This window comes from Carcharhinus amblyrhynchos, chromosome 21 (assembly GCF_965287045.1).
Source record: "Carcharhinus amblyrhynchos chromosome 21, sCarAmb.v2.hapA, whole genome shotgun sequence".
NCBI classification, from domain to species: Eukaryota; Metazoa; Chordata; class Chondrichthyes; order Carcharhiniformes; family Carcharhinidae; genus Carcharhinus; species Carcharhinus amblyrhynchos.
Window position 1 is genome coordinate 1,338,016 of NC_137344.1, and position 16,503 is coordinate 1,354,518.

The window sequence follows — 16,503 nt, forward strand, 5'->3', positions numbered from 1 at the left end:
AGTCTGCACATTCTCCCTGTGTCTGCGTGGGTTTCCTCCGGGTGCTCTGGTTTTCTCCCACAGTCCAAAGATGTGTGGTTAGGTTGATTGGTCACGTTAAATTGACCCTGCTGTCAGGGGGATTAGCAAGATAAATATGAGGGTTATGGGAATAGGACCTCGGTGGGATTGCGGTTGGTGCACATCGATGGGCTGAATGGCCTCCTTCTGCATTGAAGGGATTCTATGATTCTATGGGACAGAGAGAGAGAAAGTGGGAGAAGTTCAGCATGAAACAGAGACAGAAGTGCGAAGAGACAGGTAAATGGCTCAATTTGAATCCAGATTCCATGGTGGAAAATAGGTGGCCAGGCATTCAAAATATTGCCTGAGATTTACCTGCTGTAATCCAGCTGCTTTCTCTCAGATTCTCTCAAAACTTGTTGCTCTGAGTAGGTGAGAAGGATACCTGTCAGGAGGGATTGGCCTCTCTCAATATGTAGACCAGGTCCTGATGGGATCCTGGGGAGCTTACTGCCATTTTAACTGCAGGTTCGTGTGACATAAACTATCACAGCTCCCTGGCCTGATCAACCGAACAGCAGCAGCAGGGGGAGGAGTTGGGACCAGAACAGGTTCAGGACAGAACATTTTTTTTATTTCAAAAATATACTTTATTCATAAAAAATCTCAAATAAACCACTGCAAACCTACGTGTCTAAAAATTGCAAACAGCGCAGAAAAAAACATTTTTACAGTCCTTAACAAAATTACAGTCATTACATTTCAAAACTTAAAACTACATACATGCCTCAGGTTTTACTGTGTGCTGTTATTGCTCAGATTGGCACACAGCTCCGCAGGTCGAGGGTATTCTGCAGTTCCTGGGCCCTCGGTCTGCCTCCGTTAAAAGGCCTTACAGTGTGGCCTTTCCCCATTGTGCCTTTGCGGCAGCTGCCCCAAGCTTCAGCCCGTCCCTCAGCACGTAGTCCTGGACCTTGGAATGTGCCAGTCTGCAACACTCGGTCGAGGACAGTTCTTTCAACTGGAAGATCAGCAAGTTTTTTTTTGAAGATCAGCAAGTTTTGCTTTATTTCTCCATTCCTAGGAGAAACCAGACTGCTCCCCAGCCCGGGCTACCCTACCCCCACCTTCCTCACCTCACCGTTACAATCACCCCTGTCTGCCCAGGCCTCTCTCCCATCTCACCCCCCTCCTCACTCCTGAGCTCAGAATTTCCTCCCATCTCTTACATTCACCCTCTCATTTCTCTCACCCAGCCCCTTCCTCCAACTGTTAGGTCCTTCTGAAACCTCTCTCAATCACATAACCACTCCCTCCAACCCAATCTTTCCATCCCCTCCTTCCCTCACTCAGTCACTCTTCCAATCCCATCCCTCCACCACCACCACAAGACAGAAAGATAGAGAGAGAAAGTTATAGAGACAGACAGAACACTAGAGACAGAAAGATAGAGAGAGTTAGAGAGAGAGAGACAGAAAGACATTTATAGAGAGAGAAAAATAAAGAGAGAGAAAGTTGGGGAAACAGAGAGAAAGATTGAGACAGAGAGAAAGTTAAAGAGACAGAGAGGAAGATAGAGAGGCGGAGAGAAAGATAGAGACAAGGAGCGATGGAGGAAGTAAAGAATTGAGTCGGCAGAGGGAAGTGAAAAAAAATGAAAGAATATGTGAATCTTCAAATGGGAAATAAGAGCTAACAGGAGACACAGTGACACAGTGGTTAGCACTGCTGCCTCACAGTGCCAGGGACCCAGGTTCAATTCCCGGCTTGGGTCACTATATAGAGTTTGCACATTCTCCCCATGTCTGTGTGGGTTTTCTCTGGGTGCTCTGGTTTCTTCCCACAGTCGGAAAGGCGTGCTGGTTAGGTGCACTGGCCATGATAAACTCTCCTTCAGTGTACCCAAACAGAAGCTGAAGTGTGGCGACTCGGAGATTTTCACATTAACTTCATCGTAGTGCTAATGTAAGCCTACTTCAGACACGAATGAATAAACTTTCAAACAGAAGAAAGTCCACAAGAAATAAAAATCAATACCATTTCAAGATACAACTTTCTCATTCTTTAGCCACAGTACCCACTTCATTCTGGTCTTTTCACTATCCAACTAGATCTAATCTGATTGTTAATAATTTGTGATTACTGAGTGACAAGTACAAGTAAAGGAGTTCGATTCTTACCAAGATGCCAGGTGTACTTTGGTTTTGTGAGTGACCAGTTCAAACATGTCTCTGCTGGCCCGCCGTGTGCTGCCAGTGAGTGAGGGGGGGAGTCATGCAGCAGGTGAGTGTTAATGGAGAGGGTGCGAATGGCTGATCATTGTTTAGCAGCTTCCTGGGCACAGCCCTAATATGCTGTAAAATGTCTCGTTTGAATGACGTAACAGGACAAACCACAACACAAACATTCACCTGAGCTTGTTATGCCAGAAGTTAAACATTAGCAAATAACAGGACACAAGGCCAGGAGGCATGGCATAGCAGACGGAAGCTTTAACTTTCAGATATTGCCTCATGTCCCCTTAGGGACTGAGCTCCAAGCACACATTCTGCTTCCTCCCCAGTCAGGTCCCTGTGCATCTATGAGCCCTATTGTAGCTCAGAGAGTAAATGCACTGCCTGCTGCAAAACTGAGTCACATAGTGCAGGAAGGTCCCAGCTATAACCTTCACTCTCACTTTATACTCCACTGAGAAAGGTAAAAGTATGGGACTGAGAGGGAAGGGGGAGAGGGAAAGTGGGGAGGGGAAGGGGGGGAGGGGGGAGGAGAGGGGGCTACACGCACTGCCAGCATTTCGAGTCTTTAACACAATTATTAACACTCCCTTTGTCTTGTGTCCATCTTGTCTTTGTTCAATCTCTCCAGAGCTTCCAGCTTTCACTGACCTTCTATATTGCTGCACCAGCTCCACCCTCTCTCTCATACAGTATCAAATCCATCACATTTCTCCCTCTCCCTAACTCCAAAGAAGAGTCATATCAGATCAAAATGTTTCTCTCTCCACAGATGCTGCCAAACCTGCTGAGGTTTTCCAGTATTCTGTTTTTTATTCCCAGTCCTCATCCCTTGTCCAGTGACCAATGCTCCAGGGCAGACGAGTTGCTCAGTGTGCCTCTCATAGTTGAATAACCTGCCTATACTGTCATTTCAGCACCTTCCAAGTGGGGAGGAGGTTTGTTCTCAGTGAGATTCAGCACCTTCAGACAGCAGAGTAATAACTAATAATCCTGGACTAATTCTCCAGAGACATAAGTTAAAATTCCAGCAAGGCAGCTGCAGAAGTTTATATTCAATTGATTCATAAACTTGGAATGAAAAATGTTTGTCTCATTAGTAATGATAATAACAATTAGCAGACTGTTATAATGCCCTTTCTGGAAGGAAATCTGCCATCCTTACCTCATCTGGCCTATGTGCCTCTGAAATGACTGAGCAAGTCACTCAGTTGTATTAAACCATCAGAGAGAGAAGCACCATGGGTACTTATAAGAACATAAGAAATAGGAGCAGGAGTAGGGCATCCAGCCCTTCGAGCCTGCCCCGCCATTCAATAAGATCATGGCTGATCTGTCGTGGCTCAGTTCCACATTCCCGCCCTCTCCCCATAACCCTTAATCCCCTCGCTTATCAAAAACCCATCAAACCGCAACTTAAAAATATTTAGCGAGGCAGCCTCCACCACTTCAACGGGCAGAGAATTCCAGAGATTCACCACCCTTTGAGTGAAGAAGTTCCTCCTCAACTCCGTTCTAAACCGACCCCCCTTTACCTTGAGGCTGTGCCCCCTAGTCCTACTGTCCTTTCTGAGCGGGAAGAGTCTCTCCACCTCTATCCTATCCATCCCATTCATCATCTTATACGTCTCAATGAGATCTCCCCTCATTCTTCTAAACTCTAACAAGTACAAGCCTAGTTTATTCAGCCTCTCCTCATAGCTCAACCCCCTCAACTCCGGTATCAGCCTAGTAAACCTCCTCTGCACTCCCTCCAAGGCCAAAATATCCTTGTGTAAGTGCGGCGCCCAAAACTGCACACAGTACTCCAGCTGCGGCCTCACCAATGCCCTATACAGCTGCAGCAAGACCTCCCTACTTTTATATTCAATCCCCCTCGCTATGAAGGCCAGCATCCCATTCGCCTTCCTGACCACCTGCTGCACCTGCAAGCTGGGTTTTTGCGACTCATGCACAAGGACCCCGAGGTCCCTCTGCACCGTCGCCTGCTGCAGTTTTTCGCCACGTAAGTAATAGTCCTTCCTACCATTCTTCCTACCAAAGTGGACCACCTCACACTTGCCAACATTAAATTCCATTTGCCATTTCCTGGCCCATTCGCCCAGCCTATCTAGATCCTTCTGCAGACTCTCCACACCCTCCGCACAATTTGCCGTTCCCCCACTCTTGGTGTCATCAGCAAATTTCGACACCCTGCACTCGGTTCCCTCCTCCAGATCATCTATATAAATGGTAAATAGCTGAGGCCCCAGCACCGACCCCTGGGGCACTCCACTAGTCACCATCCGCCAATCCGAATAGCACCCATTGACCCCCACTCTCTGCCTCCTATTTGACAATATCCCCTAACGTTTATGGTTCGAGGGTGGCAGCTTCTCAAGAGCAAATTTGGGATGAGAAATAAATGCTGGCTTTCCTCTGATACTTACATCCCAAGAACAAAAAAAAGGTAGATTGTAGGAAAGAGAAAGGATGGTAGCATTGTGGTAATGTCCTGGGTGAGCAACCCAGAGACACAGTCTAATGCTTTGGAAACACAGGTTTAAGACTGACTTGAGCTCATCTCCAACAATCTACAGATGGCAGATGCATCTATCCATGATATAACCACGCAGTCATTGTGGAGATAACTTCCTGCCTCCACACCCAGGGTACTGCCCACCATGCTAATGGGATAGATTTAGAATAGATTGGGCAGCTCAAAATGAGCATTCATGAGGTGCTGTGGGCCATCAATTGTAGAGTTATATACATCCACAATCTGTAATCTTTTAGCCTAGCATGTCCTCCATTTTACTATTCCCACCAAACCTGCTTCAAAGAAGAACACAGGAGGACACGCGAGGAGCTATCTGAAACCGAGATGTCAACCTAGTGAAGCTACAACACAGGCCTACTTCCGTGCCAAATGGCATAAGCAGCAAGTAACAGACAGAGCTAAATGATTCCACAGCTAGCAGATCAGATCTGCAGTCCTGCCACAACCAGTTGTAGATGGTAGTGAACAATAAAACAACTCACTGGAGAAGGAGACATCATTAATATTCCCATTCTCAATGCAAAAGATAATGCTGGAGCATTTGCAACAATCTTCAGCAAAAGTAGCAAGTGGATGATCTATCTCAGCTTCTTCCTGAGGTCCCTTGCCTCAGATATCCATTTTTGGCCATTTTGATTCACTCCATGTGCTATCAAGAAATGACATTAGATAATATAAAGGCTGGGACCCTGACGATATTCCAGCAATAGCACTGAAGACTTAGCTTCAGAACTTGCCACACGCCTAACCAAGCTGTAATGTGGAAAATTGCTCAGGTATGTCCTGTCCACAAAATCTTCAATAAATTCACCCCAGCTACTATCTACCTTCAATCATCAGCAAAATGACGAAGGGATCATTGGCCTTGGAGGGAGTGCAGAGGAGGTTTACTAGGCTGATACCGGAGTTGAGGGGATTGAGCTATGAGGAGAGGCTGAATAAACTGGGCTTGTACTCGTCAGAGTTTAGAAGAATGAGGGGAGATCTCATTGAGACGTATAAGATGATGAATGGGATGGATAGGATAGAGGTGGAGAGACTCTTCCCGCTCAAAAAAGACAGTAGGACTAGGGGCACAGCCTCAAGATAAAAGGGGGTCGGTTTAGAACGGAGTTGAGGAGGAACTTCTTCACTCAAAGGGTGGTGAATCTCTGGAATTCTCTGCCCGTTGAAGTGGTGGAGGCTACCTCACTAAATATTTTTAAGATGCGGGTTGATGGGTTTTTGATAAGAGAGGGGATTAAGGGTTATGGAGAGAAAGCGGGAAAGTGGAACTGAGCAGCAACAGATCAGCCATGATCTTATTGAATGGCGGGGCAAGCTCGAAGGGCTAGATGGCCTACTCCTGCTCCTATTTCTTATGTTCTTATGTTCTTATCATTGACTGTCAAATGGTACCTGCTCACTGATGCTCAGTTTGGGTTCTATCAGAGCAATTCAGCTCCTGACCTTATTTCAGCCTTGGTTCAAAAATGGGCAGAGGAGCTGAATTCAAGAGATGAGGTGACAGTGACATTAAGACAGCATTAGACCATGTGCAACATCAAAGTCAATGGGAATCAGGAGGAAGCTTTTCACTGGTTGAAGTCATACTCATCACAAAGAATGGTGGTTCTAGCTGTTGGAGATGAAATCATCTCAGTTTCAGGACATTACTGCAGGAGTTTCTCAAGATAGTGTTCCAGGCCCGATTGTATTTATCAATGATATTCCCGCCATCGTAAGGTCAGAAGTACACTGATAATATCACAATGTTCAGCACCATTCACACTCCTTTAGATACTGAAGCAGTCCACGGCCATATACAGCAAAGTCTGGACAACATTCGGTCACACAGATGCCAGGCAATGACCATCTCCAACAAGAGAGAAACCAACCATCTCCCCTTGGCATCACCATCACTGAATCCCCCACTATCAACATTACAGGCGTTACTGAACCGAACTGGACCAGCCTTATAAATACAATGGCAACAACAGCATGTCAGAAATCGCACATTCTGTGGGGAATAACTCATCTCCTGACTCTGCAAAGCCTGGCCACCATCTCAAGACACAAGTCAGGATTGTGACTTGAAACTACATTGCTATTCCTTCATTGTCACTGGGTCATAACCCTAAAACTCTCTCCCTAACAGCAATGTGGGTGTACAAGATGCACTGCTGCATTTTACCAATGTTCCTTCATCAGCACCTTCCAAATATAGGTTCCTTCCAGCATTTATATCTTAAGAAGGACAAGGGCAATAGAATGCATAGGAACACCACCACCTGCATGTTCTCCTCCAAGGGATATATCAGCCTGACTTGAAATTATATTGCTATTCCTTCATTGTCACTGGTAGATTCAGAAAGAATGTTCCCGATGATGAGGGAGTCCAGAACTAGGGGTCACGGTTTGAGGATAAGGGGGAAATCTTTTAAAATTAAGGTGTGGAGAAATTTCTTCACCCAGAGAGTGGTGAATGTGTGGAATTCACTACCACAGAAAGTAGTTGAGGCCAAAACATAGAACGTGGAACAGTACAGCACAGTACAGGCCCTTCGGCCCTCGATGTTGTGCCGAGCTATTTCCGAACCCAAGATCAAGCTATCCCAAATGTTGTCTGATTTCAAGAAGAAATTAGACATAGCTCTTGGGCTTAAAAGGATCAAGGGCTATGGGGAGAAGGGGGTATCGGTTTATTGAATTTGATGATCAGCCATGATCAAAGTGAATGGTGGATCAGGCTCCAATGGCCTCCTCCTGCTTCTAGTTGCTATGCTTCTAAATGCCCTTGTCTCATTGTCCATCTCATCATTCAAGGTTATTTCTTTGTGTTCTATCTCTCTGGTAAATACTGAAGCAAAATAATAATTTAATATTTCTGCCGTAGTTACCTGTGATATTACTATCTATCCTTTAAATATTCCGATTCACATCGCAGCTTTCCTTTTTTAATTAAATGACAATAAAATGTTTTAGTATTTTACGTTCCTCGATAATTTACTTTCACGGTTCCTCTTGTCTTGCAGAAGGATCTAGATAGGCTGGGCGAATGGGCCAGGAACTGGCAAATGGAATTTAATGTTGGCAAGTGCGAGGTGGTCCACTTTGGTAGGAATAATGGTAGGAAGGATTATTACTTACGTGGAGAAAAACTGCAGCAGGCGACGGTGCAGAGGGACCTCGGGGTCCTTGTGCATGAGTCGCAAAAACCCAGCCTGCAGGTGCAGCAGGTGGTCAGGAAGGCAAATGGGATGCTGGCCTTCATAGCGAGGGGGATTGAATATAAAAGTAGGGAGGTCTTGCTGCAGCTGTATAGGGCATTGGTGAGGCCGCAGCTGGAGTACTGTGCAGTTTTGGTCGCCGCACTTACACAAGGATATTTTGGCCTTGGAGGGAGTGCAGAGGAAGTTTACTAGGCTGATACCGGAGTTGAGGGGGTTGAGCTATGAGGAGAGGCTTAATAAACGAGGCTTGTACTCGTTAGAGTTTAGAAGAATGAGGGGAGATCTCATTGAGACGTATAAGATGATGAATGGGATGGATAGGATAGAGGTGGAGAGACTCTTCCCGCTCAGAAAGGACAGTAGGACTAGGGGGCACAGCCTCAAGATAAAGGGGGGGCGGTTTAGAACGGAGTTGAGGAAGAACTTCCTCACTCAAAGGGTGGTGAATCCCTGGAATTCTCTGCCCGTTGAAGTGGTGGACTCTGCCTCGCTAAATATTTTTAAGATGCGGGTTGATGGGTTTTTGATACGAGAGGGGATTAAGGGTTATGGGGAGAGGGCGGGAATGTGGAACTGAGCCACGACAGATCAGCCATGATCTTATTGAATGGCAGGGCAGGCTCGAAGGGCTAGATGGCCTTCTCCTGCTCCTGTTTCTTATGTTCTTATGTTCTTATGTCTTCCTGTTTTTTTTTACTTTGCTCCTAATCTTTTCAGATATTCAACCATAATCTGTAATCTCATGACCAGGTACAGTTCTCAGTCTGTCATTACCATTAAACCAGAGAACCAACATTGGTTCAATGAGGGGTGCAAGAAGGCATGCCAGGAGTAGCACTGGGCAAATCTAAAATGAGGTGCCAGCCTGGTGAAATGGCGACACAGCACTACAGGATATGCTAAACTGAGCAATGTGCTTCAACAGAGCAGATCAAAGTGCTGCAGTTCTGCCACACACAGTTGTGAAAGATGGCGGAAAATTAAGCATCTAATGGGCGTGGCTCCAAAATCTTCCCAACCTCAGTGATGCGGGAATCCAGGGCATCAGAGCCAAAGACAAGGATCATTTATAAATATCCACAGTCAGAAGTTCTGAATGGAAGATCCATCTTAGTCTCTTCCCAAAGTCCCCAGCAACACAAATGCCAATCATCAGCCAATTCAATTCACCTTACGTAGTATAAAGGAACAGCTGAAGGTACTGGATACTGCGAAGGAAGATAGCCCAGGTATACCCTATCCACAAAAAGGACAAATCCGATCTGATCAAGTATCGCCCATCCATGTACTCTTTATCATCAGCAAAGTGACAGAAGGTGTAATCGACAGTACTACAAGAACACTGCAACAAGCTGCTCACCAATGTTCTGTTTGTGTTCGGCCAGAGCCAACTCAACTGCTGGTCTCATAACAGCCTTTGTCCAAACCTGGATTAAAGAGCTGGATTTAAGAAAAGAGGAACTATTTGCACCACTCAAGTCCAAGGCAACAACAATCTCCTACAAAAAACAGTCTAAACATCTTCCCATGATATTCCACAGCACTGCCATAATTGAATCACCTATCATCAAAATCCTGGCAGTTACCATTCACTGAACAAAAGAGCAGGTCAAAGACAAGGAATCCTGTGGCAAGTAACTCACCACCTGATTCCCCAAAGCCAGTCCGCTATCTACAAGGTTCAAGTAGGAGTATGATGGAATACTCCCCACTTGCCTGGATGAGTGCAGCTCAAGAAGCTCAACACCATCCATAGCAAAGCAGCCCACACATTGATCAGCACCCCAGCATTACAGTACCTTAAACATTCGTCCCCTCCACCACTGACCCACAGTGGCAGTAGTGTATACTATTTACAGAGAACAAAGAACATTACAACAAAGGAACAAGCTCTCTGGCCCATCAAGTCTGTGCCTACACAGAGGCCTCTCCAATCTAATATTTTCTTGCCTTTATATGGTCCATATCCCTTTATTCCCTGCCTATTCATGTATCTATCCAGATGCCTCTTGAATCTTGGTATAGAATCTGCTTCCACCACCTCCCCCGGCAGCACGTTCCAGGTATTCACCATCCTCTGTGTGAAAAACCTGCCCCTCACATCTCTTTTAAACTTTCCCCCTCTCACTCTCAACCTATGCTCCTGAATAATTGACCCTTTGACCCTGGGAAAAAGACTCTGACTATCCACTCTATCCAAGCCTGTCATAATCTTGTAAACCTCTATCAGGTCCCCCCTCATCCTCCGACACTCCAGTGAAAACAATCCAAGTTTGTTCAACCTTTCTTCATAGTCCATAGCCTCCAAACCAGGCAACATCCTGGGAAATCTCTTCTGCACCCTTTCTAAAGCATCAACATCCTTCTGGTAGTGTGGCGACCAGAATTGTACACAATACTCCAAATGCAGCCTAACCAGAATATTATACCGCTGCAATGATTTTCCAATTCCTATACTCAGCGCCCCAGCCGATGAAGGCCAGCATGCCATATGCCTTCTTGACCACCTGAGTTGCCACCTTCAGGATCTGCATACCTGGACCCCTCTGTATGCTAATATTTCCAAGGGCTCTACCACCTACTATATATCTTCTTTCTGCAGTAGAACTTCCAAATCACCTCACATTTGTCGAGGTTAAATTCTATCTGCCACTTTTCGGCCTAGGTCTCCTGCTGCATGCTAATGACAATCCTCCTCACTATCCTCTACTCCCCCAATTTTTATATCATCTATAAATTTACTAATCAGACTATCTACATCTTAATCTAAATCATTTATATATATTACAAACAACAGAGGCCCAGCACTGATCCGTGTAGAACACCGCTTGTCACAGACCTCCAGTTAGGAAAGTATCCTTCCACTGCTACTCTCTGCTTTCTATGCCCAAACCAATTTTGTATCCATCTTACCAGCTCACCTCGGGTCCCATATGACTTCATCTTCTGTATCAGCCTGCCATGAGGAACCTTTTCGAAGGCTTTATTAAAGTCCATGTACACAACACCCACTGCCCTGCCCTGATCAATTCTTTTGTCACTTCCTCAAAGAACTCAATCAAGTTTGTGAGACACGACTTCCCCTTCACAAAACCATGCTGCCTATCGCTAATAAGCCTATTCTCCTCTAGATATGAGTCCATTCGTCCTTAAGAATCTTCTCAATAATTTCCCCACCACTGGATACTGTGCTCACAGGCCTATAATTTCCTGGATTGTCCTTTTTAAACAGAGGAACAAATGTTAGCTACTCTCTAATCCTCTGGTACCTCCTCTGTGGGATGACGTAGAAAGTGTCGAGAGCTTCAAGTTTTGGGTGTCCAGATCACCGACAACCTGTCCTGGTCCCCCCATGCCTACACTATAGTTAAGAAAGCCCACCAACACCTCTAGTTTCTCTAAGGAAATTTGGTATGTCAGCTATGATTCTCACCAACTTTTACAGACACACCATAGAAAGCATTCTTTCTGGTTGTATCACAGCTTGGTATGGGCTCCTGCTCTGCCCAAGATCGCAAGGAACTATAAAAGGGAGTGAATGTAGCCCAATCCATCACACAAACCAGCCTCCCATCCATTGACTCTGTCTACACTTCCCACTGCCTCAGAAAAGCAGCCGGTATAATTAAGGACTCCACACACGCCAGACATTCTCTCTTCCACCTGCTTCCATCGGGAAAAAGAAACAAAAGTCTGAGGTCATGTACCAACCAACTCAAGAACAGCTTCTTCCCTGCTGCTGTCAGACTTTTGAATGGACTTACCTCACATTGAGTTGATCTTTCTCTACACCCTCGCTATGACTGTAACACTACATTCTGTTCTCTCTCTTTCCTTCTCTATGAACAGTATGCTTTGTCCGTGTAATGCACAAGAAACAATATTTTTCACTGTATGTTAATACATGTGACAATAATAAATCAAATCAAATTAAATCAAATAGAATCATAGAGTCACAGAGGTTTACAGCATGGAAGCAGGCCCTTTGGCCCAACGTGTCCACGCCGCCCTTATTTTTTTAAAACGCCTAAGCTAACCCCAATTGCCCACATTTGGCCCATATCCCTCTATACCCATTGTACCCATGTAACCATCTATAATAAGAACATAAGAACATAAGAAATAGGAGCAGGAGTAGGCCATCTAGCCCTTCGAGCCTGCCCCGCCATTCAATAAGATCATGGCTGATCTGAAGTGGATCAGTTCCACTTTCCCACTTTCTCCCCATAACCCTTAATTCCCTTGTCTATCAGAAACCTATCTACCCGTGACTTAAATATATTTAGCGAGGTAGCCTCCACCACTTCAACGGGCAGAGAATTCCAGAGATTCACCACCCTTCGAGTGAAGAAGTTGGTTTTTAAAAGATAAAAGCTTTTTAAAAGATAAAATTGTATCCGCCTTTACTACTGCCTCTGGCAGCTTGCTCCAGACAGTCACCACCCTCTGTGTGAAAAAATTGCCCCTTTGGACACTTTCGTATCTCTCCCCTCTCACCTTAAACCTATGCCCTCTAGTTTTAGACTCCCTTACCTTTGGGGAAAAGATATTGACTATCTAGCTGATCTGTGCCCCTCATTATTTTATAGACCTCTATAAGATCACCCCTCAATCTCCTACGCTCCAGAAAAAAAAGTCCCAGTCTTTTCAGCCTCTCCTTATAGCTCAAATCAAATCAAAGATTTTGGCCAAGGCCTCAGCAATTTCTTCTCTCGCCTCTCTCAGTATTCTGGGATAGACCCTCTCTGGCCCTGGGGGCTTGTTCACCATAATGTTTTTCAAAACCTCCGATACCTCCTCCCTTTTTCTCTCAACATGTCCTAGAATGTCAACATCCTCCTTTCTACACTCACCACCCACCTATCCTTCTCCTTTGTGAATCTGATATAAAGTACTCATTGAGGGCCTCATCCCCTCATCTGGCTCCACACACAAATTTCTTCCAATATCCTTGAGTGGATCTACCCTTTCCTTAGCTACGCTCTTCTTCCTTACATATGCATAAAAAGCCTTGGCATTCTCCTTAATCTTACTTGCCAAGGACATTTCGTACTCCCTTTCTGCTCTCCTAAATCCCAGTTTAAGCTCTTTCCAGATAAATTGTATTCCTCAAAAGCCTTATCCGTTTTCAATTTCCTGAAATTTATCTATGCTTCCTTCTTTTTCACTAAGCTCACCATCTCTCTTGTCATCCAGGGTTCCTGAATCTTGCCATCTTTATCCTCCATTTTTACAGGGACATACTTGTCCTGAATTGTTAACAACTGACTTTTAAAAGACTCCCAAGTATCAGATGTGGATTTACCTCAAACAGGCATCCCCAGTCTACATTCCCAAGCTCCTGCCTAATACTGTCATAGTTAGCCTTCCCCCAGTTTAGTGTTTTCACTCTGGGACTTCTATCCTTTTCTACAAGTATCTTGAAACTTAAAGAATTGTGATCGCTGTTCCCAAAATGGTCCCCACTGAGACATCAATCACCTGTCTGAGCTCGTTTCCCAGAACCAGGTCACAGATAGTCCTTCCCTGAGTTGGACTATCTACATACTGCTTCTTGGACACACTAAACAAACTGTGCCCCGCCCAAGCCCTCGGCACTAAAGGAATCCCGATCTATGTTGGGAAAGTTAAAATTGCCTATCACAACAACCCTTTTGTTTTTACGTCTTCCCATAATCTGCTACAGGTTTATTTGGTAGCATGAGCTTTCGGAGCACTGCTCCTTCATCAGGTCAGTGGGAGTTGGGTTCACAAACAGGGCATATAAAGAAGAAAGAACAAAGAAAATTACAGCACAGGAACAGGCCCTTCCGTCTGCACCAACCATGCTGCCCAACTTAACTAAAACCTCCTACCCTCCGGGCACTATATCCCTCTATTCCCATCCTATTCATGTGTTTGTCAAGATGCCCCTTAAAAGTCACGATCGTATCTACATATCTATCGTATATATTGACACAAACACAATTACAAGATAATGGTTGGAATGCGAGACTTAACAGGTAATCAAGTATTTACAGATGCAGACAATGTGAGTGGAGAGAGGGTTGAGCACAGGTTAAAGAAGTGTGAATTGTCTCCAGCCAGGACAGTTAATGAGATTTTGCAAGCCCAAGCAAGTTGTGGGGGTTACAGATAAGAACATAAGAACTAAGAGCAGGAGTAGGCCAATGGTCCCTCGAGCCTGCTCCACCATTCAATAAGATCACGGCTGATCTTTTCGTGGACTCAGCTCCACTTACCCGCCCGCTCACCATAACCCTTAATTCCTTTTCTGTTCAAAAATGTATCTATCCTTAACTTAAAAACATTCAATGAGGGAGCCTCAACTGCATCACTGGGCAGGGAATTCCGCAGATTCACAACCCTTTGTGTGAAGAAGTTCCTCCTCAACTCAGTCCTAAATCTGCTCCCCCTTATTTTGAGGCCATGCCCCCTAGTTCTAGTTTCACCCGCCAGTGGAAACAACTTCCCTGCTTCTATCTTATCGATTCTCTTCATAATCTTATATGTTTCTATAAGATTTCCCCTCATTCTTCTGAATTCCGATGAGTATAGCCCCAGTCTACTCAGTCTGTCCTCATAAGCCAACCCTCTCAACTCCAGAATCAACCTAGTGAATCTCCTCTGCACCCCCTCCAGTGCCAGTATATCCTTTCTCAAGTAAGGAGACCAAAACTGTACACAGTACTCCAGGTGTGGCCTCACCAGCACCTTATACAGCTACAACATAACCTCGCTGTTTTTAAACTCCATCCCTCCAGCAATGAAGGACAAAATTCCATTTGCCTTCTTAATTACCCGCTGCACCTGCAAACCAACTCCTTGTAATTCTTACACAAGGACACCCAGGTCCCTCTGCACAGCAGCATGCTGCAATTTTTTACTATTTAAATAATAACCCATTTTGCTGTTATTCCGACCAAAATGGATGATCTCACATTGACCAATATTGTACTCCATCTGCCATAGTGGTTTGTGGCACGGAAACAGGCCCTGCAGCCCAACTTGTCCAGGCCACCCTTTTTTTTAGACACCTAAGCCAATCCCAATTGCCTGCATTTAGTCCATATCCCTCGATCCCCATCTTCCTATGTAACTGTCTAAATACTTTTTAAAAGACAAAATTGTACCTGCCTCTACTACTGCCTCTGGCAGCTTGTCCCAGACACTCACCACCTTCTGTGTGAAAAAAATTGCCATTCTGGACCCTTTAGTATCTCTCCCCTCTCACCTTAAACCCTCTAGTTTTAGACTCCCCTACCTTTGGGAAAAGATATTGCTATCTAGCTGATCTGTGTCCCTCATTATTTTATAGACCTCTATAACATCACCCTTCAGCCTTAAATGCTCCAGAGAAAAAAGTCCGAGTCTATCCAGCCTCTCCATATAACTCAAACAGACCACTCACTTAGATAGAGTGACATGAACCCAAGATCCGGTTGAGGCCGTCCTCACGTGTGCAGAACTTGGCTATCAGTATCTGCTCAGTGATTCTGCGTTGTCGTGTGTCTTGAAGGCCACCTTGGAGAAGGCTTACCTGAAGATCAGAGGCTGAATGCTCTTGCACTTGAGCTTTTGTTTATAAATGCCCTGTTTGTGAATCCAACTCCCACTCACCAGATGAAGGAGCAGCACTCTGAAAGCTTGTGCTACCAAATAAACCCATTGGACTTTAACCTGGTGATGTAAGACTTCTTACTGAGCCTACCCCAGTCCAACGCTGACATCTCCACATCATAATCTGCTGACATATTAGTTCTTCCACTTCACGCTGGCTGATGGGAGGTCTGTAGTACAACTCCAAAAGTGTGATTGCACTGCTCCTATTCCTGAGGTCTACCCTCCAAGCCACGCACCATCCCAACTTGGAAAAATATCGCTGTTCCTTCACTGTTGGGGGGTCAAAATCCTGGAATTCCCACCCTAACAGCACTGTGAATGTACCTACACATAGTGACTGCATCAATTCAAGAAGCAGATTCACCACCAATTTCTCAAGGGGAAATAGAGGTGGGCAATAAATGCTGGCCTAGTCAGCAAAGCCCACATCCTATGAACAAATAAGAAATAGATATGAAACATGTACAAATCTGCTACATCCTACAAACTCTCCTAATGTAACTCCTAATGACAACAATTAAGTTACTTCAATGGCCTTTTGCCTCTCCAGTGTTTTCGCTCTCCTCAGATCCCTGCATGAGTGAGAGGGGGATATCTGTGGAGCCAGTTTGCTGACTAATTATTAGCTGCAGTGCTGTAGTCAGAGTGTACCAGCTGATATCACAGTGCCAGCGTGCTGACACACACAGCAGTCACTGCCTTTATGCCGCACAGTCTCACAGAATTCCCTAGAGTGTCACAATAAGGAGAAGAGTTGTTGGGATAATTAAATCACTGGTTCTAATTCAGTCTAATCCGGAATGAAAATCAAAGCCTTTTCAGGAACAAGACTCAGTACCTGGGAAGCAAAATCTACAAACTCCAGTAAATCTCCGTCCTCTGACCCAGGACT

The 16,503-nt window shown here is 45.1% G+C and overlaps 1 protein-coding gene across 2 annotated transcripts in view; it reads right to left on the reverse strand.

Moving 5' to 3' along the window:
* LOC145356516 (ras-associating and dilute domain-containing protein-like) overlaps window positions 1-16,503 on the reverse strand; it is a 185,432-nt gene that overhangs the window by 80,499 nt on the left and 88,430 nt on the right. Inside the window, exon 1 of one of the 2 annotated variants that reach the window (XM_080209252.1) lies at window positions 2,184-2,320. The exons of the other annotated variant lie outside the window; for it this stretch is intronic. Coding sequence (XP_080065378.1) covers window positions 2,184-2,230 — 47 coding nt within the window. The 5' untranslated portion in view covers window positions 2,231-2,320. Of the gene's footprint in view, window positions 1-2,183; window positions 2,321-16,503 lie in introns of those variants that run through there. 2 annotated transcript variants of the gene reach the window in all.